General features: G+C 38.5%; 1 protein-coding gene and 1 long non-coding RNA gene across 3 annotated transcripts in view; one reads left to right on the forward strand and one right to left on the reverse strand.

Annotated features, from left to right (window-relative positions):
• BBOX1 (gamma-butyrobetaine hydroxylase 1) overlaps positions 1-23,984 on the forward strand; it is a 76,942-nt gene that overhangs the window by 45,478 nt on the left and 7,480 nt on the right. For both annotated transcript variants that reach the window (XM_086338544.1, XM_086338543.1), the window contains 2 exons: positions 12,686-12,791; positions 18,884-19,080. In XM_086338544.1, the coding sequence (XP_086194670.1) occupies positions 12,686-12,791; positions 18,884-19,080 (303 nt within the window). The remainder of the gene's footprint in view (positions 1-12,685; positions 12,792-18,883; positions 19,081-23,984) is intronic.
• The window catches only part of LOC147358337 (uncharacterized), a 142,968-nt gene that overhangs the window by 36,554 nt on the left and 82,430 nt on the right, over positions 1-23,984 (reverse strand). The window lies entirely within an intron of this gene.

A 23,984-nucleotide genomic window follows, 5' to 3' on the forward strand; every position in this document is an offset into this window, starting at 1 on the left:
AGTTCTTTCTTCTTTCCAAGAATGTTTTATTTTCTAGCACAAGCAAGATGCAGTAACACATGCAACAAGGATTAGACTAATAAGATTAATAATACACTTTTCTGGAACAGTAACAGCAGGAGTAAAATAAAGATGGTAAGAAAGAAAGAAAAGAAAAGAAATTTCTGGATTTTGGTGGTAGCCAATTTTTATCTTGTAGAGACAAGCATGAACATGATATAAATATTGAATAAAACTTATAAGGTCACAAACTGTAGTGGGAAAATATAAATATTTTGAAACACTTCATTTCAAAAAGTTTAGGAAAGAATTAAGGACTGAACACCCCAGACCATCTGTATTGCCTTACTGCCCTGAGAGCTGCCCACAGGACCAATGAGGAAACAGAGCTTAATCATGGCTTCACCACTGCCTATTTGTAGGTGAAAAATTAGTCTAAACTTCTCATGTAATTTCCCAGAGTTCTATCATTCTCTTCTAGTGAGGACTTGTTTCTCTTTTCTAAGGGAGTGTTTTAATACCAATCAGGCTCTTCGAGGCCTTTGGATGAAAAGTTGCTGGAAAAAAATGTAAAATGCTACTATTACTGCTGACACTTGCATCTGCATGAGTGCCTTGCATGCAGGCTTCATCAGATGAATCAAAAAATATCAAACAGCAAATGTTTCTGTTGGGCTGTTTGTCAAATACACCAGCCAGGCCAGTTAAGAATTAGCAATATTGAAGTGGCCTCTGGGGAAAACAAATATATCTCCCATCCAGCATTCACTGGATTTCTGCTAGCATTTCTGTAAGCCAGCCCAGCAGCATTTCACACATTAACTTGTTTTAGAGATTGAGGATGTATGAGTGAAAATATGATTATTTGGCATCTGGACCCTTAGAAATTACTCCTACTGTTAGTACTCCCTCCAAATCTGACTTTGAAACAGCTGCTTGTTTGATGTACATGTTACTATAAAACATTTCTTTTCTAAAGTGTGGGACTGAGAAGGGAAAGGAAAATCAAGTTTACCCATTTTGCTGAAGTTTCTAGCCAAGCAATTGCTTCAGAAAACCACACAGCCCTTCTTGGATAAAAATGGCTTCTGAGTTAGAAAAGACCAATCTAGAAGCAATTCAGACTTGAGAAGAAAACAAAGAAATCTTGTCTGAGTTCTGAATTGAGTTGTAATTTCATCCTACTTTGTGAACATTTTGCACTGAGATTTCTTAGTGAGTTGTTTTAAATTTAGCACAGTATTTGAGGATGGGAGGGTGGGTATTTAAAATGTGTACTCTTCTGAGTATTAGGGTTTCCTAAGCAGGACAGCATGCTAAGTTGTTTCAGCCATTGTGAATCCCAGTTTATGTTATCAGCCAAGAGCTAGTCCCTGGAGTTCCTTCTGTAATATTAGGTTTTGCAGTTAATGCCAGCAAAACCACTTGAGTATGAGGTCATCTCATGAATGAAAGGAAAAATAACTTCTCTGTCTCATGCTCCTCTAGAAATCACTTGAGGAAATTTGTAAGCTACCCTAATAAAGCAGTTGCTTCTCCACAAGCCCTCCGATCCCTGTTACCTCCTTGGTAATACTCTATGATGTCAAGACCAGCAGCTGCTGTTACTGAGATGTGAGAAAATAATTTTCCATTAAGCACCTTTTATGTGCTAAGTATTGAACTCCGTGCTCTACATCATGATCTTGAATCTTGACAATTCTGATAAGAATCATTATCCCCATTTTAAAGGTAAGGAAACTGAAGCAGAACAATCAGTTGCTAACTCAGCTTTACTTGATTCAGTAGTCTGCAATCTTGCCTGTACACCATGCTACTATGGGTGGTTTGTTGTTATTAACATTTTCTCAGTTCCTAGTGCCATAATAATCATTGACTATCAAATGTGGCTTCTACTCGTATTGCAAGCCCAGAGGCAGGAAAGTAATTTGACAGCCCTATGTGGAAAGTCCTCAAACTAAACCATAATGACAGCATCAGAATATTCATTCCTTCCCTTCTTCTCTATTAAGCTCAAATTATAGCCAACTGTTTATGCAAAGGGGAAATGACAATTGACAAAGAATCAGATAACTTGTTACAAGAAAAGATTAAGTTTATATTTTAATCTTTCACATTATTAATTAAACTATCATCCAGTTCTTGCTCTGGTGAAATAAATTAAGCAGTTTTCCATCCCCCAACCCCCCAAAAAACCATTACATATGCTTAATGTGGAATTCTCATAGATTTTTTTTTGCAATGGATTGCATTCTAAGTTTTTTATAATGAAGGCCTTTTGAACTTTGAAGCAAATTGCTGTAACTGCTTATGTTTTTAAAGGTAGTTGTCATCTTCCTATCATTTATGTGTGTTCAGTCCCCTGCTGCTGCTGCTGCTGCTAAGTCGCTTCAGTCGTGTCCGACTCTGTGCGACCCATAGACGGCAGCCCACCAGGCTCCCCCGTCCCTGGGATTCTCCAGGCAAGAACACTGGAGTGGGTTGCCATTTCCTTCTCCAATGCATGAAAGTGAAAAGTGAAAGTGAAGTCGCTCAGTCGTGTCCGACTCTTAGCGACCCCATGGACTGCAGCCTACCAGGCTCCTCCGTCCATGGGATTTTCTAGGCAAAAGTACTGGAGTGGGGTGCCATTTGTCCAATTCTTCATGACCCCATGGACTGCAGCCTGCCAGGCTCCTCTGTCCATGGGCTTTTTTTCAGTCAAGAATACGGGAATGGGTTGCCATTTCCTCCTCCACAGAATCCTCCTGACCCAGGAATCAAACCCTCATCTCATTCATTGGCAGGAAGATTCTTTACCACTAAGTCACCTGGGAAGCCCATCTTCAAGCCCATCTTCAACTTTATTGCTGAGAGTATTATTAACCTTTAAAAATAGAGGATAAAAAAAAATACTTCTCATGGTAGAATATAATATGGATAGAGAAAAATCACATAAAACAAATGTATAGTTTAATGAATTACTAAGGCAAACACTCTTAAATACCATCCAGGTCAAGAAATAGAACACTGGCAGCCACTCTACAACCCACCCACAAGTCCTAACCAATCACAAACCTTCCTTTTCTCCCCCCATGTAATAGCTCCCTTGAATTTTAAGGTATTCACTACCATATTCACTTACATATTTTTCTAGTTTAAAGTATGATCACCCCAGTGTGACTCCCTTATCACTAAAGTTTGGATTCCCAACTTTTTAGTTTTCTGATACCTTTTTTCCTTACCTAACAATTGATTCTTTTTGTAAATATAAATTTGCTCATCAGCACCAGTGCTACACCAATGTATTTCTATTCACTTTAGTTGCCTGAAGCCCATCCTCTTGTAAATTTCTCTGGAAGAACTCATGGGAACAATATTCTCTGAATTCTTGCATGTTGAAAGCAGCTTAAGAACTTTATACTTGAAAATCAGCTTGGCTAAATATAAAATTCTTGGCTTATAACATCTCTAATATGTCCATATGATTTTATTAGTAATTTCTTTTCCTTATAAGTAATTTGGTATTTCTACCTAGATCCCCTCAGAAGATTTTTTTTTTTTTCAAGAGTACTGATTTTATAGACTATGTCTTGGTATTGGTTGCTCTGAGGCAACGTTTTCAGAGAGTGTTTGACGATCTTTCAATGCAAAGTGTCAAATATAACTTTTTTAATTTTAAGCCTTTTTAAAATTGTAGTTTCTAGAACTTTCTGTTTTTTAATTTGGGTTTCTTCTTTTGAGGACATCTATTATGTATATATTAAATCTTCTTTGCCTATCCTCTTTTTTTTTAATTTTTATTTTTTTTAATTTTATTTTATTTAACTTTACAATATTGTATTGGTTTTGCCATATATCAAAATCTTAATTTGTTACTTTCTCTCCAGTACTTCTTATCTCTTCCCTCTTTTTGACATTTAAATTCTTCTCCCTTTCATCCTCTAGCTATCTAAAGGCATTATTTGTTATGCTTATTTGATCTTGCATTTCTTCTAATTTAGCCTTCCTTTTTTAAAAAAATTTTAATTTTTTTCCTTTCTGAGTATACTGCCCCATTTTTAGTTTCTAATTCTTATGTGAGTTATTCTTTCATGTAGTGTATCAGTTTTCTGGATTCATCAGAAGTAATTATATGTAGAAAACAAATTAGAAATAGGGATAATTATAATATTTTATGCTCATCTTTTGGGGTCATATCCTTCTGGTACATATTGTCTGTGGGTGTGCTATTTTGATTTATTCTTTCCCTTTAAAAAATAAATATGAAACTAAAACTTAATCATTTCTATGTTGCTCATTTTTATAAAAAACTTTGTTTTCTTAACTGTTAAAAGGGTATATGATTCAGAAATCTTTTGTAATTTATGGTTTATGCCAGATATCACAGTGATGTCTGATAATATTCTTTTTCTCCTTCTCCTAGTCCTTCTCTTTTGCTTTCATCCAGATCTTTGTCCTTTGTCCCTGTAATATTCAATTTAGGGTCTTTTTCTTGGAAGGGAGCTTTATCATGGAAGGGAGTTTGGTAAGTTTTTAGAGTTTATGGGGCCCAGACTATTCCAACTCCTTACCATAGACCTCCTGTATTAAGCCATACTGGAATGTGAAAAACCTCTCCCAGACTTAATTGGCATTCGCAAATTGCCCCACTGCACTTTCCAGTGAACATGTTTGTGATTTGGGAATTTTCCAAATCCATCAGATATCTAGAACCTTCTCTCTGCTTCCTCCTACACAATTGCTGGTACCATGTATTATGGCTTTGGAGGGCCCATCTCTATACCCTAATAGAATGAGATTTTTTTGTAAGACTTTGCAGGGCTATAAGAGAATCAGAAATGTGAAAGGAAGCCAAGAACAGCCATGGAGCAAATCCTCTTGGTCCAGCCCACTTGACATCCTCTCTCTCATCCTCTGATAGACCATATTCTCTCCCTCCACTTCTCATAAGCTATTTTTTTCTGGCTGTGATGACCCTTATCAATTCAGTTCAATTGCTCAGTCATGTCCAACTCTTTGCAACCCCATAGACTGCAGCACGCCAGGCCTCCCTGTCCATCACCAACTCTTGGAGTTTACTCAAAGTCATCTCCATTGACTCAGTGATCCCATCCAACCATCTCATCCTCTGTCATCCCCTTCTCCTCTCACCTTCAATCTTTCCCAGCATCAGGGTCTTTTCAAATGAGTCAGCTCGTCACATCAGGTGGCCAAAGTATTGGAGTTTCAGCTTCAACATCAGTCCTTCTAATGAACACCCAGGACTGATTTTCTTTAGGATGGACTGGTTGGATCTCCTTGCAGTCCAAGGGACTCTCAAGAGTCTTTTCCAACACCACAGTTCAAAAGCACCAATTCTTAGGTGCTTGGCTTTCTTTAGAGTTCAACTCTCACATCCATACATGACTACTGGAAAAACCATAGCCTTGATGAGATGGGCCTTTGTTGGCAAAGTAATGTCTCTGCTTTTTAATATGCTGTCTAGGTTGGTCATAACTTTCCTTCCAAGGAGTAAGCATCTTTTTATTTCATGGCTGCAGTCTCTATTTGCAGTGATTTTGGAGCCCAAAAAAGTAAAGTCTGACACTGTTTCCACTGTTTCTCCATCTATTTGCCATGAAGTAATGGGACCAGATGCCATGATCTTTGTTTTTTGACTGTTGAGCTTTAAGCCAACATTTTCCCTCTCCTCTTTCACTTTCATCAAGAGGCTCTTTAGTTCTGTCATCTGCATATCTGAGGTTATTGATATTTCTCCCAGCAATCTTGATTTCAGCTTGTGCTTCATCCAGCCCAGCATTTCTCATGATGTACTCTGCATATAAGTTAAATAAGCAGGGTGACAATATACAGCCTTGATGTACTCCTTTTCCTATTTGGAACCAGTCTGTTGTTCCATGTCCAGTTCTAACTGTTGCTTCCTGACCTGCATACAGGTTTCTCAAGAGGCAGGTCAGGTGGTCTGGTATGCCCATCTCTTTCAGAATTTTCCAGTTTATTGTGATCCACACAGTCAAAGGCTTTGGCATAGTCAATAAAGCAGAAATAGATGTTTTCCTGGAACTTTCTTGCTTTTTCGATGATCCAGCAAATGTTGGCAATTTGACCTGTGGTTCCTCTGCCTTTTCTAAAACCCAGCTTGAACATCTGGAAGTTCACATATTGTTGAAGCTTGGCTTGAAGGATTTTGAGCATTACTTTACTAGTGTGTGAGATGAGTGCAATTGTGCAGTAGTTTGAGCATTCTTTGGCATTGCCTTTCTTTGGGATTGGAATGAAAACTGACCGTTTCCAGTCCTGTGGCCACTGCTGAGTTTTCCAGATTTGCTGGCATATTGAGTGCAGCACTTTCACAGCATCATCTTTTAGGATTTGAAATAGCTCAACTGTAATTCCATCACCCCCACTAGCTTTGTTTATAGATGACCCTTATGCTTCTAGGTAAATCCTACCCGATCTTCATGTCTCTACTTGATGGTCATTTCTTTACTTTCATAACATCTTGTAAGTTAACTTTGGAAGATAAATCACACTAATTTGTCTTCCCCATAGACTATCAGTTTCATGAAGTGCAAGTACCATGTCTATCCAATTCTACATCCTCAGTTCCTGGCCACTAGTATGTCCCTAAAAATAGTACTGGAAACATAAGTAACTAGAGGTCTAAAGAGTGACTACATCCAGGAAGTCACATGTGGAAATGTCACAAATATAGTTAGAAATAATAAGCAATAGGATATTCCTCTGGATGGTTAACTATACAACTTTTTAGTTTATTTTAGCTAGAAGAGCATTTTCCATGTTAAAATTTAAAAACAAAAACAATACATGACCATTATATTTTTGACCCAATGGGATATATAATGATGTTTCAAAAAGGGCATTCTTTCTTAATCTGACCAGAAGAACTTGCAGTATAAGAGGTTGTAGCTGCTAGGGACAATAAATCTAGGTGGCAGGTTTAGAACATCCTTTCATATAAGTACTACTTCAAAAAAGACAAAGATTACAAATGAATTCAGCTTGATCTTCCAAGTATGAGCCACTAACCAAAAGAGTATAAATTCATCACCAAGAGTATAAAGAAAAAAGATCTATCAAAAGCTAAACTTCAGCATTCCATACATATTGAAGGATTCAAATTCATCACAAAACACTATTAATATTATGAAATACCATAGTATCTATGAATGGTCATTTAGATTAGGGTAAATCTAGTAAATTAGCACTCAAACCAATTCCATGAAATACTGTTTTAAAATCATGATTTTAATGTACAGAAGCTTTTAACAAACTCTTGAATAGATGGAAAATATAAGGGAGAGTTCTAATTATTAATAAATGTTTAGAATGACATGAACAGCTCAGTGAAAATACATAGGTTTATTTAATGTAGTCTTTGGCAAAAACTTCCCCAGTGGCTCAGATGGTAAAGTGTCTGTCTATAATGCGGGAGACCTGGGTTCGATCCCTGGGTCGGGAAGATCCCCTGGAGAAGGAAATGGCAATCCACTCCAGTACTATTGGCCTGGAAAAATCCCATGGACAGAGGAGCTTGGTAGGCTACAGTCCGTGGGGTCGCAAAGAGTCGGACACGATTGAGCAACTTCACTTTCACTTTGGCAAAAACAGTATTATTCATTCAGTGACAATTACCTGCCCCAGGGCAATGCCAAGCAGGTCTATACCACTGGATACAGATGCTACACTGAGCCTGCTTCCCCAGCTTTAGAACAATCTGATGCTCCACTTCTGTTGCATCATAACTCCTGATAATCTGCTTTAGTTGTTGCCTTACTTAGATCTGAAGACTATATCACTAATGAGAGGTGCATTGTAAATACACCCTAATCTTACTAAGGCCCACAAGTGGGCTTTTAAAAAATGCTTTTTACATAGGCCAATGCATCATGTTTGCATTTATTTCTGCTGTGTTTTATTGGAGATTTGGATTTGAAAAGGATACGTGAAAACTTAGAGTCATAGACAATCAGCAGCAGCCTTCCTGGCATGATTCATTTCTATAAGGAGGTCGAAAGGTAGATCAAATGACATTTCTAAGATTTTTCCAGACTTATGCTATAACTATTAAGAGAATGTTTTATTCTTGGAACTGGCAAACTCCTTTCCTGGGATTTATCATTATGTGTGAGTGTAGACTTTTAGGCTATACATCCCATACCGTGCCTAAGACACTTAAGGGCTAAAAAATGTTTATTATCCCCTGCCAGTTAGCTCAGAGGGCTGGAGAACTGCTCTGAAGAGGCCAAGTCACAAGCCTCATCTCTGTGGAAGCCAGTTAGTGTCAAAGAAAAGCTCTGTTCCCTGGCTGAAGTTCACACCTTGAATCTCAGCCAGCTCTGGCCACAGAAAAACTCGGTTCCTCTACCCTTGATCATAGGAGCAATCAGGAAAGAGAATGTAGATGGATCAATGCAAAACCATCATCACTCTAGGGGAGAAAATCTAAATAAAGTCATTTCCTCCTGACAGTGTCAACAGCATCATCTTCTTAGAGAATCTTATGTCTTCTAAAACTCGATACAATTACTTTTTTTGTATCCTTAAATCCCTTACTACATGTTGGTTATTCTTGGAGTGCTGATGTTGACAATAGTCTGAATCTGTATTATATATGGGCCGTGGAATGACATGAACTTCATAGAGAACATGTATTTCTTGGCTATAGTCATGATGATATAATGGATTGCCTGACTCATACTTGAAATGAGCAGCAGCATGCTGTATATACCCTCTTTTCCTTTCACTAGGTTTCTTTCCAGTTCATGGCCACATGTAGATGACTCTTTAATCGTTAATGAAAGATACACCAGGCTTTCCACCCTAAATTTAAATGAGAAAAAACAAAAAAAGACCAAAATAGCTAATTTCATCCTCAGTCTCAGAGAATGGGGAAGAAGCCCAACCTTTTCATTTCACATTTCCTTGCCTCAAATACCTCTCTCAGAAATTCACATTCTCCTTCCTTTATTTAATTCAGGCCTCTATGAAAAATTTCAGCTCTTTCTAGAGTACTTCCCAAAGCATCATTTCTACCACGATGTTCTTCTGGCCCCATTCTCTGTCTCCTTAACTTGCTTTATTTTCTTTATAGCACTTATCTCTACCTGATATTAGATTTGGTAATTACTTGTTTGTCCTTTTTGTTCCCAGCTATATTTCTAATGCTAAAACAATACATGGAATCAAATACATTTGCTCAATATATAGTTATTGAAAATGATTTCATGACTATAAACATAAAGGCTTACCTGGTGGCTTGGCTGGTAGAGAACCCACCTGCAATGCAGGAGACCAGGGTTCAGTCCCTGGGTTGGGAATATCCCCTGGAAAAGGGAATAGTTACCCACTCCAGTATTCTGGCCTGGAGAATTCCATGGACAGTATAGTCCATGGGGTCGCAAAGAGTCAGACAAGATTAATCAACTTTCAGTCACTCACTCATGAACATAGTATAATAGGTGGACATTGTAATAACAATAAAATGGCATGTGTATATGGTGACCAACTTTGGTTTATTTTGAGACACAGCTTCCTTCCAATTACCCATTGTTTCCATCTTCCAAGGAAAAGTTGCTCAACATCATTAGCCATTAGGATATTACAAAGCAAAACCATGAGCTACCACTTCACATCCTAAGATAGTTATAATAACTTAATTTAAAAAAAAGAAAGAGGAGAACATCTGAGTACAGCAGGGCACCCCGCCCCTGCCTCGCCCACAATTCACTTCTGCTGAGGGTCCTAGATGGAGTGAGGAAGGGAAGGAATAGGAGGCCGGGGGCTATGGGCCCAGAGAAGTGGCTCGTAGTAGGCAGGGAGGGTGCTATTTTCAGGTTAAAATTTAAAAAAAAAATAAAAATAAAAAAAAGAAAGAAAACAAGTAGAGTGAGGATGTGGAGACACTGGAACCGTCACACATTGCTGGTGACAATGTAAAATGGTTGAGCTGCTGTGGAAAACAATTTGGTGGTAGAACTGTACAAAAAAGGATCTTCACGACCCAGATAATCATGATGGTGTGATCACTCACCTAGAGCCAGACATCCTGGAATGTGAAGTCAAGTGGGCCTTAGAAAGCATCACTACGAACAAAGCTAGTGGAGGTGATGGAATTACAGTTGGGCTATTTCAAATCCTGAAAGATGATGCTGTGAAAGTGCTGCACTCAATATGCCAGCAAATTTGGAAAATTCAGCAGTGGCCACAGGACTGGAAAAGGTCAGTTTTCATTCCAATCCCAAAGAAAGGCAATGCCAAAGAATGCTCAAACTACCGCACAATTACACTCATCTTACATGCCAATAAAGTAATGCTTAAAATTCTCCAAGCCAAAAAAAAAAAAAAAATTCTGCAAGCCAGGCTTCAGCAATACATAAACCATGAACTTCCAGATGTTCAAGCTGATTTTAGAAAAGGCAGAGGAACCAGAGATCAAATTGCCAACATCTGCTGGATCATCGAAAAAGCAAGAGAGTTCCAGAAAAACATCTATTTCTGTTTTATTGACTATGCCAAAGCCTTTGACTGTGTGGATCACAATAAACTGTGGAAAATTCTGAAAGAGATGGGAATACCAGACCACCTGACCCACCTCTTGAGAAACCTGTATGCAGGTCAGGAAGCAACAGTTAGAACTGGACATGGAATAACACAGTGGTTCCAAATAGGAAAAGGAGTACGTCAAGGCTGTATATTGTCACCCTGCTTATTTAACTTATATGCAGAGTACATCATGGGAAACACTGGGCTGGAAGAAGCACAAGCTAGAATCAAGATTGCCAGGAAAAAATATCAATAACCTCAGATATGCAGATGACACTACCCTTATGGCAGAAAGTGAAGAGGAACTAAAAAGCCTCTTGATGAAAGTGAAAGAGGAGAGTGAAAAAGTTGGCTTAAAGCTCAATATTCAGATCACGGCATGTGGTCCCATCACTTCATGGCAAATAGGTGGGGAAACAATGGAAACAGTGTCAGACTTTATTTTGGGGGGGCTCCAAAATCACTGCAGATGGTGATTGCAGCCATGAAATTGAAAGACGCTTACTCCTTGGAAGGAAAGTTATGACCAACCTAAATAGCCTATTAAAAAGCAGAGACATTATTTTGCCAACAAAGGTCCATCTAGTCAAGGCTATGGTTTTTCCAGTGGTCATGTATGGATGGGAGAGTTGGACTGTGAAGAAAGCTAGGCACCGAAGTATTGATGCTTTTGAACTGTTGTGTTGGAGAAAACCCTTGAGAGTCCCTTGGACTGCAAGGAGATCCAAGCAGTCCATACTAAAGGAAATCAGTCCTGGGTGTTCATTAGAAGGACTGATGTTGAAGCTGAAACTCCAATACTTTGGCCACCTGATGCGAAGAGTTGACTCACTGGAAAGGATTGGGGGCAGGAGGAGAAGGGCTCAACAGAGTATGAGATGGCTGGGTAGCATCACCAACTCGATGGACATGAATTTGAGCAAACTCCGGGAGTTGATGAAGGACAGGGAGGCCTGGCGTGCTGTGGTTCATGGGGTGGCAAAGAGTTGAACACAACTTAGCGACTGAACTGAACTGAACAAAAACTTATAGATAGAATTATGATATAACCCCATAAACCTACTCCTTCATATCACCCCTCCACAAATTGAGAATAGTTATTCAAATAAATGCATGTACTTGAAAATCCACATATTCATACCAGGACTATTCACAGTAACCAAAGAGTTGAAACACCACAAATGTCAATCAAATAATGAATGAACACATTGTGATATATCCATACAATAGATCATTATTCAAGCATAAAAAAGAATGAAGTGCTGATACCTGCTACAACATAGATGAATCTCAGAAATATTATGTTAGGTGAAAAAAGCCAGGCACATGAGTCACATGTATGATTCTATTTATATTAAATATACAAAAGTAGTTAAATCCACAGAGATAGAAAGCAGGTGGGCATTTGCCAGAGACTGAGAAGAGGACAAAGTGGAAAGAAACTGCATAATGGGTAGTAGGTTTTAGTTTGGAATGATGGAAATGTTTTGAAACTATATAAACAGAGGCATTTGTTACCAGCATTGTAAACGTTCTAATGCCACTGAATGTCAATGAAGTTTTCATTTTAAAATGGCCATTTCATATTCTGTAAATTTGGCCTCAATAATTCATTTTTGAAATGCATTAAGCTATTAAAAACATAACCTACAATCCCATATGCGTGTGTGCTTGCTCAGTCACTCAGTCATGTCCAACTCTTTGTGACCCCATGGACTGTAGCTCGTCAGGCTCCTCTGTCCTTGGAATTTTCCAGGCAAGAATACTGGAGAGGGTTGTCATTTCCTCCTCCAGGGGCTCTTCCCGACCCAAGGATCAAACCCGTGTCTCTTGTGTCTCCTCCATTTGGCAGGAGGATTCTTTACCACTGAGCCACCTGGGAAGCCCACAATCTCATATACACCTCTTTATAAACTCTGTACTCTTTTTTTTGGAGAGGAGAAGTGAAATGAGAAGCTGATTCTGAGAAGGCTACTTTGGACAAAGAAAGGTCAGACTCTTTTCCTGGCTCATAGTCATTATGGTAATTATTTCATAAGATGAAGTTTCCATTTCTCCCGTGTCTCAAGTTCATTCTAACACATTTCCTCTGGCTAAGTGACAGACTGTTTAAACATATGTTTCTTGTATTTTACAGACATACCTGGCAAGTGCAAGACAAAATCGATGCAAACAATGTGGCTTACACAACTGGGAAGCTAAGCTTTCACACTGATTATCCAGCCCTCCATCATCCACCTGGGGTAAGGTGAGCCTCAACATGTTTTCCCCAAGGCAGGCCAAGGACTAGTATTCTGTATTTTGAGCCTAAAAACTTGTATGTTTCACTAGTTAATTTGTCTTAATGTAGATCTTTCTCCAAACACAATCCAAACTCACAAAATCTCTGTACCTAAATCTTGAACAGCCTCACGTTCACAAGGGATAGAAGATTTCCATGTTTTTTTTTTTTTTTTGTTACATTTCTTCATTTCTCCCTGGAAATAACTACTGGCACTTACTGCTTTGCCAAGACATTTTACCACAGCACTATATCTTGAGGTCTTTTTGACCATTTAACATTCCCTGGAGACCTGAAAGAGAAAATAAAACCAGGGAACACAATGTAGAGTTTTTCCCACAAAGTCACATGGCCACCATTCCTATCAGTTAACTACTGCAGTAAAAAAAAAAATACAACAACAACAAATGAACAAATAAAACCACTCCATAACTTACCAGCTTAAAAGCACAGCCATTGACTATGGTTTTACAGTTTCGGCTATATTCAGCTAAGTAGTTCTGCTGCTGCTGAGTCTGCAAGGGACTGGTGGACCTAGGTGGTGGCTGAGATGACTTGTCCCTGCCCCATCTGATCTATCACTTCCCCACACACCAACACCCCCACCCGCACCCTGACTGGCCCAGGCTTATGCCTGCTACATAGCAGGTAGCAGGGTCTCCAGAGAGCATGCTGAAACATACAAGGCCTCTTGAGACCCAGGCTAGCAATCAGCACAATGTCATCTCTGCCATGTTGTCATGCTTTTTTGGTCAAAGGTTTTAGCCCAGACTTAAGGGTTGAGGAAGTAGAGGCCACCCTTTGCGGGAGAAGCTGCAAATACATACCACAAAAGGGTGTGAATGCAAGAAGCAGAATAACTTTGGTTGTTTTGGGAAACCATCTACTCTCCCATCTATCCGATTCTTCATCAAGCAGGGAGATGTTCACCATGGAGCACAAATCCTCCAGATCTTCTGGAAGCCTCCCCGTGTACTACCTTGTTACAACAGTACCATTTTACTAAACAGCTGCATTTTCACAAAAGCATCATTTTGCTAAACCAAGAAATAAATGGTCAGAAAACTATCTTTGAAAAGAGATGTTGTTCCTATTTTTAGAGCTAAATGCAAACTAAATGAAATAGCCCCACAGAAATGTGTATCTTCAAAGATAAATGAAAGTGGAAATTTGGGGTAATTCTCTAGCTAACGAAGGTGAAATGGGGGAAATCAAAATCCATCTGTGTTTTTCATCATATTAACTGGACACACTTCTCCATGCCTTTGTTACCCATTGTCGTCATCAGTATTAACTAAGCTAGGCTAGTATTTTACTTCACCTGTTTCAAATTACTTTGTTGATTGTAAAATACCACATGATTTCTTTGAACTAAATGCGACAGTGAAATGACCCTCAATAGTCACCTTTTCAGGAAGGGGTTGAGGGGAAGACACACAATGTGATTTGTTTTAAATGTGGCCCAGAAATTTTCTAAAACCCTGGGGGTTAAAAGTCAAACTAATCATCTCAGTTCATTTGCCAAAGACAAGTTGGAGAAGTCAAAGGGAATAAAGTTCTTAAAATTAGACTAGAAAACTAGATTCTATTTGAAATTTTAAATTACCTGATTTTTTATGAATTTATGTTTTGCTTCAGGGTTAAAATTGAAAGCCTACAGAAAAGTGATCAAATGACTTCATAAACATTCCTGAAGTGTAAAGTTTGACATTTTCATAGTATATTATATTACACTTTCTGTATTTTATATTCTTTCAAAGCATTTTTACTTATATTGCTTTATTTGATGCCTCTTAGCATTCCTTCAAGGTAAATAGAAGCAATCATGTCTTTTTATGTTAAATGAAGGTGCCCAGCATGGTTAAATACTTTCACAGGGTAATAGGGAACTTGAACTTGAAACAAGGCCTCCATCAAAATTTTTTACCACATCATAGGGATCATGAGTTGGACTTTCTAATTACCGTTTCTATAACATGCTGACTATAGACATTGTCATACATTACAAACACATGAAATACAGGAATTGAATCTTTTACTTTCATATTATTTCAAAACTTAGCCCAGTACCTTAGATGTAATAAAGACTTAATAAATATGCTAAAAAGAAGTTTAAAATGCCACAAAGTTGTACCAATCTCTATCAGCAAGTGAAAGGTCCAAATCTAAATAAACTGATAGATTATTAAATAAAAAATGATTCCTGAAACGTCTAGATTCTAGTAAAATAATGATTGAAATTCAGGTACCTGCTTGTGCTATTAAGTTTCTACTTTGGAATTATTCAAAGGTTTTTGAACCAAAGTTTGAGTTCTTTTATAGCAAATAGAATAAACCAATATTCTTTTCAGTACAGATGAAATGATCTGGATAATGAGTTACCTGTTGAGAGTTCAGTTTGATCAATTTCAATCACATGGGGCAGGATAAGGAGACATATCTTTAATGAAACACAGATGTTGTTTCATTCACTGTCTCTGGGCCAGAAGTCACATGCTGCCATAAAGTAACATTTAAAAAGAAAATATTTTGGTTCTGAATGACTTACATGACATCAAATTTTGTGGGTTTTATACACACCAGGCATATATTTACCTTTTGAATGTGCAATGAAAGTGTTGTCTGGGTCCATCGTCTTTTTTCTTTCATAGGATTGCATTAAAATGTACATATACAAAAGAAGATTATTAGTTGCCCTTGCCATATGTAAAAGACATCAGTTGACCTTTGTTTTAAAGATTTATATTTAAAATATTCTGTGACTTCATTATGGCAGAGTCTAAAAAGGATTTGAAGAACACAGATTCTACCACAGACCAAGTTATGTTATTGCTTTGCCTTCTTGGAGTTTGAGAGGCTTGAGGTTGATATTTCCATTTCATCTTATTTTTAATCATGCTGCTTCACCCCTCATTGCCTTGGCAATGAGTCGATTTTCTACAATGACTTGGCCAGTTTATGCACATATTTTCAAGCTCAAAAAGAAGACATCAATTTAAGGATAAGCGATTATTCATTTAGGTCAGTTCTCTCATAATAGCAGAAAATGCTGCTGCTGCTACTGCTGCTGCTAAGTCACTTTAGTCGTGTCCGACTCTGTGCGACCCCATAGACGGCAGCCCACCAGGCTCCCCCGTCCCTGGGATTCTCCAGGGAAGAACACTGGAGTGGGTTGCCATTTCCTTCTCCAATGCAGGAAAGTGAAAAGTGAAAGTGAAGTCTCTCAGTCGTGTCCAACCCTCAGCGACCCCATGGACTGCAGCCTACCAGGTCCTCCGTCCATGGGATTTTCCAGGCAGGAGTACTGGAGTGGGGTGCCATTAACTTTTCCACAGAAAATGAGGTGTCATCAATCTAAAAATGGAAGTTTAAGTTTACAAAACACAACTCACACACCACACAATACTAAATTAGTAACAGTGCTGTAAAGGGACTTCTCCCTTCACAGGAAAGGAACTTGCTGTCTGAGGATTTAAAGCACAAAGGCCAAGGTTTGAACACTAGTTTTGCCATATATTAGCAGAGTTCTTACCAGCTGGCCAGTTTTACACCTGAGTCCTAGTTTCTTCCTCTACAGAATGGAGATGAAATTATCAAATTCTAAAGACTGTTGTAGGGAATGAATAAATATGCATTTGTTGTTCAGTCACTCCATCGTATTCAACTCTTTGAGACCCCAGGGACTGCAACACACCAGGCTTCCCTGGCCTTCACTATCTCCCAGAGTTTGCTCAAACTCATGTCCATTGAGTCAATGTTGCCATCCAACTATCTCATCCTCTGTCTCCTCCTTCTCCCCTAGCCCAACACCATAATTTAAGACCACATGTATATTATGTTTTAAATAGAACTTTTGTATGGTTTTGGAAGGAGGCAGGATTTCTCACAGCCACATGTTGGGAGAAGTCACATGTGGCCTCTTCAGACTGACACATTTGGTTTGTCTGAACACACATTCATTGTGTATCTGTTACGGATGAGGCACTCTGCAGGAGTCAAAGGAGAGTGGGGAATGTTGTTTCTGCCCTCCAGGAGCTCACGGTTTACAAAGAGATGGACCAGAGGAGATTCTGTTCCAAAACAGCAGAATCAGCACCAGGGCAAGAGCTTCCTGAACAAACACAGATACCAAATGCTGGCTGGGTCATGCAGAGTGGGGGCTGTTCAGAGAAGAAGTGAACTTGTTTCTGAAGTTCTGAGATCAGTCAGGCACAGACTAGGGGCAGGCATTCCAGGCAGAGGGAGTGGCTTGCTGGCAGAGGGAGAGTAAAAAAGATAGAATATTCTTTTGGGGGGAAAAAAAACCTGTAAACATTCATCATGTTCTATAATAATCTACATGGGGAAAGAATCTGAAAAAGAATGTATATATGTATATGCGTAATTGAGTCAGTTAGCTGTACACCTGAAATTAACACAACATTGTAAAATCAACTATACTCCAATATAAAATAAAAATTAAATTTAAAAAGTTAAAATTTTAAAAAAGGATTTTTATTTTAGATCTGCACTATCCAATACAGTAGACACTAGTCATCCAGGATTAAGTTGTAATTTAAACTAATTAAGATTAAATAAAGTTTAAATTTAAGTTTCTCAAACTAACCACATTTCATGTGCACAATACACATACAGAACTAGGGATGACTACATTGGGCTCATGGAAGAACATTTCCATCATCACAGAAAGTTCTAATGGGCAGCACTTGCCCTAGCAATCTTCAGAGTTAGCCAAGCTAAATGGATATTTTTCCCACTTACACTGGTATCCCCCAGTCTGTGTATTTGATCATATTTGCCTCTTCCTTTGTATAAAAATTGTCAGCCATTGGTTTTTATTTTTATTTCATGAAGAAGGAAGTTTTCACAGCTGAAGAGTGTTAGTTTCTTTATGCAGAAAATCACAGTCTAAATTTAGGTATTCAAAATCACCCACCCATGCTGACTTACTAAAAGGAATCACATAACCAAGGAAAATAACTCCATTCAAAAGAATATTGTTTAAAATATCACCACATTTAGCTTTCCAAAAAGAAATCATATTAAGCATTTTTCTCTAAATTTTAGTAAAAGTAACTAACACTTACCATCCTTTTGGTTTCTCATTCCCAGTATTTCTGGGGCTTATTCATCCTCATAGCCTCATCCTACCTCATTCCTTTATCATTATACTTGAACTACCTCCCTTGTGACTTGGCCTTCCCTTGTGGCTCAGCTGGTAAAGAATCCGCCTGCAATGCAGGAGACCTGGGTTTGAACCCGGTTGGGAAGATCCCCTGAAGAAGGGAAAGGCTGCCCACTCCAGTATTCTGGCCTGGGAGAGAATTCCACGGACTGTATAGTCCATGGAGTCGCAAAGAGTTGGACACGACTATGTGACTTTCACTTTCACTGCATTCGATTCTCAAGTAGTTACTCTCTTATAAGTTTCTCCCTTAAAAAATTGTATCCCTTGTTAACACCACTGGACTAATAATTTTCAATTCAGTCTTGACTACACTATTTCCATATTCAAAATCCTTTAACAATTCCTCTCTGTGCACAAGAAAGTCCAATCTTTCATCTGACATTCAAGACTTCCCCTGATTAGATCCCAAATTACCTTTCCAAGTGGATTACTATTTCCAGTTGTAACCCTCTACTGAAGCCAGATATTTTGAGACCCAGTGAAGTGTGTGTTTTTGCACACCCATCAACACTGCCAAGTGATTTGCTCTCACTGTTCTAGTCTACGTATCCAAAATCTTATCCCTTCAACTTCACCCAAATTAAATTCCACTTCTTCTGTAAAGCCAACAGTAAGTGCTCACTCCCTACTGCTTTTATGATCTGTGCCTTTTGTTTGCAAACATTATTTGATTGCATCCTTGTCTTAAACTGTAACACTATTTGAACAGTAAACTTGATTTCAAGCAACTTTTTTCCCTAACCTCTTTCTCTGTTGACACAAGTGATAGATATAAAAGTATATTACCTTTATGAATCATTCTTTAAAGCTGTCAAAAATGTAGGTGCACACCATTTTAAAACATGGTTCTCTGTTTTTATTTCTAGGTTCAGCTTTTGCACTGCATAAAGCAAACCGTCACTGGGGGTGAGTCAGAAATTGTAGATGGATTCAACGTATGCCAAAAGCTCAAGGAAAAAAATCCTCGAGCATTCCAGATTCTGTCCTCCACCTTCGTGGACTTTACAGACATTGGAGTGGATTACTGTGATTTCTCTGTACAATCCAAACACAAAATTATAGAGTAAGTACTGTTTCTAAGTTTCTCATCTCAGTAAAACAGTTGACAGCAAAAGCTTCATTAACCTAAAGCTTAAACAGAAAAATCCAATACACTTCTCGGCTTTACTTTATATTAACTGTTTAGCCCAGTTCTCGAATGAAGGCGAAAAGAAAGAACCCTGTCACCACTAAAAAAAAAAAAAAATATATGAAACTCTATGAAATCTCTGTTCTTAGTCAATATAAGTAACTAAGACTTAATGTATTCTTCATTTTTAAACTATAAATTCTGCATAATTATAATCAGTGTGATTGTATTAATCAGGACCCTTTCAGAAGTAAAAGACTATAACTCAAACTGGATAGTCTAGCAGTTGAAAAGTATCATCTGATATTGACCTTTTATTTTTTCCTTCACCTCTTAGCCAACACATCCAAAAATAAAGTGTCGGCTTCATTTTTAAAAACAATCAGTAGAAACTCCAAGTTTTCATTGTCTTAGAGCTGGTAATGACAGCACACAGAAAATACTTATTTTCCAATAGCTACAGCAAAGGTATAAACTCGCTGCCCAGAATGTTTAAATCTATCCTGGAAGAGTCACCATGGCTAGGAAGTCAGAGAATTCTGATTGGCTGTCCTGGATCACACGTTCATCTCCAAAGAAAGGTCAGCCTCAACTGAACCACAGGGCAGAGAAAGAAACAATAACATCTCCCCAGATTGATGCCAAAAAATCACATGTTCCCTACACAGAACTTTTTGTGTTCTTTTTTTGTTTAGCATTATTTCATAAGACAGTATCTACAAAGGCCACGCATATATCCTTTTATTTGAGAGTTATCCTACATTGTTTTTCTAGGACATATTTGATTTAATCTGACCTTAATGAATTTTGAGGTGTTTCAATTTTACAGTTGATTTTGTATTCTTCTTTTAGGAGAAATAACCAAATAATATGAAATAAACTCATTTAATAAATAATCAAATCCCCAATATACTAACTCAGCTTTCTTAAATACACACGTGATCGTCATTTATTCATTCAACAAATATTTATTGAGGCCATTCACTCTTGTTGGTGCATGGGATACATTGGTAAACAAAACAGTTTCCTGTTCTCATGAAGCTTCCTTACTAATGGGGGAGGGGAGAATTAGAAATTTTTAAAATAAATGAGGAAATTGAAATGAATGTTAAGATATTTTAAGTGCTTAAGAAACAAGGACAAGTCAGGCAGGTTAGGGGAGTCTGTAGAGCCAAAGACTTAGGGAGGATGAAATTTGTATCATTAAATAGTGTTTCAGTTGAACTCCAATACTTTGGCCACCTGCTGTGAAGAGCTGACTCATTTGAAAAGACCCTGATGCTGGCAAAGATTGAGGGCAGGAGGAGAAAGGGATGACAGAGGATGAGACAGTTGGATGGCATCACCGACTCAGTGGACATGAGTTTGGGTAAACTCAGGGAGTTGGTGATGGACAGGGAAGCCTGGCGTGCTGTGGTCCATGAGGTCACAAAGAGCTGGACATGACTGAGTGACTGAACTGAACTGAACTGAAATAGTGTTTCAAGGACAAGCTTTACTGAGTAGGTGATATTTGAGCAAAACTTAAGAGTAAGGGAGTTTGCCCAGAAGATAAGCAGTTTCCAGAAACAGCTAGAGCAAAGATCCTAGGATGACCCTAAGAAGATGCTTGGTGTGGTCAAGGAACCACAAGAAGCCACTCTGTGGGGTAGAGTGTTAAGAAAGGAGGCCAGATGGTTGTCAGTTCATATAAAGCTGCGTTAACCATCATAAGAATACTGGCTTTCACTCTTAGTGAAAGATTTTGACCAAAAGAGAGACATCTATATTCATATAAAGTTATTTACATTTTTAGTGGATTACCCTGGCTGCTGTGCTCAATATAGTGCAGGAGAACAAGGGCAGGAATAAGAAGTCCAGCTAAGGAGCTCATATGGGACTTCAGGTCAGAGCCGAGGATACCTCGAACATAAGTGGTCCTGGTGGGGAAAGCAGCAGTGTGGAGAAGAGTCCTCTTTGGGATATATTTTTGTGTATTTAATCAGCATATTTCCCTGAAATATTGGATGAAAAGTCTGAGAGGAAGACAGACTTAAAAAAATAAATCCTGGTCCAAAGTAACATTATCCAAGAGGTCAGTCATCGAGAATGGAAAAGGAAGGAATAACTCTCAAGATTCCTAGGTTTAACATGATCGTTTTAAATATTTAAAAGACCATTACAAATTATCATTTTGTTGTGACACAATATGATTACAGATTCTGCAAGGCTAGTGAATAGAGGGAAAAAAAAAAAAAAACCTTGGCTATTGAGTGAGGTTAACCAAATAGCCATCATCTGAATCATAATTTGGCTTTGTTATTTTTTTTGTAATGAAATTCCAGAATATGGTCATTATCAAGGTCTCAGAGATATCCCTAGAAAGTATCAAGTTTTAACATTAATTCACTTAAAATGTGTTTTTAACAACAGGAGATGAAACAGAGTTTTCAGTTAATCAAGGGTTTCAGTACCCTGATTGTTCGGGTTAATTTTCCTAGTGGTTAAACCTTTTCACTCTTTTGAGATGCTTATTTCCTATTTAATACAAAAAGATCTTGGAGGCTGCTGAGAAAGTTAAGTGTCATGCAGTACAATAAAAAATAAAGAAAGAAACCAGGACAAAAACAATAATGGTGATTAAAAAAATAATAATATTGGTCAATTAAGCTATGGCAGTGCAACCTAGTGGTTACAAATCTAGCCACATGAACACAAGTCCTTCTCTTGTTATCTGTGTGCTGCTGGTCAAATGACTTATGCTTGCTAAGCCACAAAAAGGAATAATTGTCAGTAAAAAGAAAAAGAAGGAGTGATATGAATTCTTGTGCTGTGCTGTGCTTAGTCACTCAGTGCTGTCTGACTCTTTGAGACCCAATGAACTGTAGCCTGCCAGGCTCCTCTGTCCATGGGGATTCTCCAGGCAAGAATACTGGAGTGGGTTGCCATGCCCTCCTCCAGGGGATCTTCCCAATGCAGGGATTGAACCCAGGTCTCCCACATTGCAGGTGGATTCTTTACCACCTGAGCCACCAGGGAAGCCAAATAATACTGGAGTGAGTAGTCTATCCTTCTCCAGGGAAAATTCCTGACCCAGGAATTGAACCAGGGTCTCAAGCACTGCAGGTGGATTCTTTTCCACCTAAGCGACCTAGGAAGCCAGTGTTAATACCTACCACATAACAATTGCAGTGGGAATTATAGAGAAAATATACAGACAGCCCTGTCACAAAGCCTGACTCAGAAAGAGCAGAATAAATTTTAGCTAGCTATCATTTTCATAATCCAATCTATTTACTGGTGATAGATTTTAATTTCAGCTCTGAGTTTCTAATGACCAAAGCAAGACAGGATCATAATGAATTTGCAAGATGCTCTTAAGATATAAAATTTTCTTGCATAACATGTGATGTGGTAGGCAAGACCATAGTATCTCTCTCAATGAGAAATAATATTTTAACTAATGAAGAGAATCTACAGCATCACACTTGAATTATAGGAGATGATTCCCCAGTCTTCACTGGGCTCTTTTATGGACATCACTGATAAGGTTTTACATTTGCTAGTTTGCACTCAAGATGTTGCTGGTTTATGTTTAAATGCTTGTCCTGCATGCATAGCTAGTATTTAGCTGGTTATTCCCCATCTTTGGGGTTTTCACCCTTTCTTAGCATATAAAAAGATGTCCTTTTCATTAAAGGGGACTGGAATGCAAAAGTAGAAAGTCAAGAGCTACCTGGACTAACAGGCAAATTTGGCCTTGGAGTACAAACGAAGTAGGTCAAAGGCTAACAGAGTTTTGCCAAGAGAATGCACTAGTCATAGCAAACACCTTCTTCCAACAATACAAGAGAAGACTCTACACATGGACATCACCAGATGGTCAATACCGAAATCAGATTGATTATATTCTTTTAAAGATGGAGAAGCTCTATACAGTCAGCAAAAACAAGACCGGGAGCTGACTGTGGCTCAGATCATGAACTCCTTATTGTTAAATTCACACTTAAACTGAAGAAAGTAGGGAAAACCACTAGACCATTCAGGTATGACCTAAATCAAATCCCTTACGATTATACAGTGGAAGTGACAAATAGATTCAAGGGATTAGATCTGATAGAGCGCCTGAAGAACTATGGAATGGATGGAGATTCGAGACATTGTACAGGGGGCAAGGATCAAGACGATTCCCAAGAAAAAGAAATGCAAAAAGGCAAAATAGTTGTCTGAGGAGGCCTTACAAATAGCTGAGATAAGGGAAGCTAAAGGCAAAGGAGAAAAGGAAAGATATACCCATTTGAATGCAGAGTTCCAAAGAATAGCAAGGAGAGATAAGAAAGCCTTCCTCAGTGATCAATGCAAAGAAATAGAGGAAAACAATAGAATGGGAAAGACTAGAGATCTCTTCAAGAAAATTAGAGATACCAAGGGAACATTTCATACAAAGAAGGGCACAATAAAGGGCAGAAATGGTATGGACCTAACAGAAGCAGAAGATATTAAGAAGAGGTGGCAAGAATACACTACTAAGTCACTTCAGTCATGTCAGACTCTGTGCGACCCCATGGACTACAGCCTACCAGGCTCCTCCGTCCCTGGGATTCTCCAGGCAAGAACACTGGAGTGGGTTGCCATTTCCTTCTCCAATGCATGAGAGTGAAAAGTGAAAGGGAAGTCATGTCCTACTCTTAGCGACCCCATGGACCACAGCCTACCAGGCTCCTCCATTCATGGGAGTTTCCAGGGAAGAGTACTGGAGTGGGGTGCCATTGCCTTCTCCTCAAGAATACAGAGAACTATACAAAAAAGATCTTCATCATCCAGATAATCACAAAGGTGTGATCATTCACCTAGAGCCA

This window comes from Bos grunniens, chromosome 15 (genome assembly GCF_055505025.1).
Source record: "Bos grunniens cultivar Pamir isolate PY7600 chromosome 15, Bosgru_T2T1.0, whole genome shotgun sequence".
In the NCBI taxonomy this organism is placed as follows: domain Eukaryota; kingdom Metazoa; phylum Chordata; class Mammalia; order Artiodactyla; family Bovidae; genus Bos; species Bos grunniens.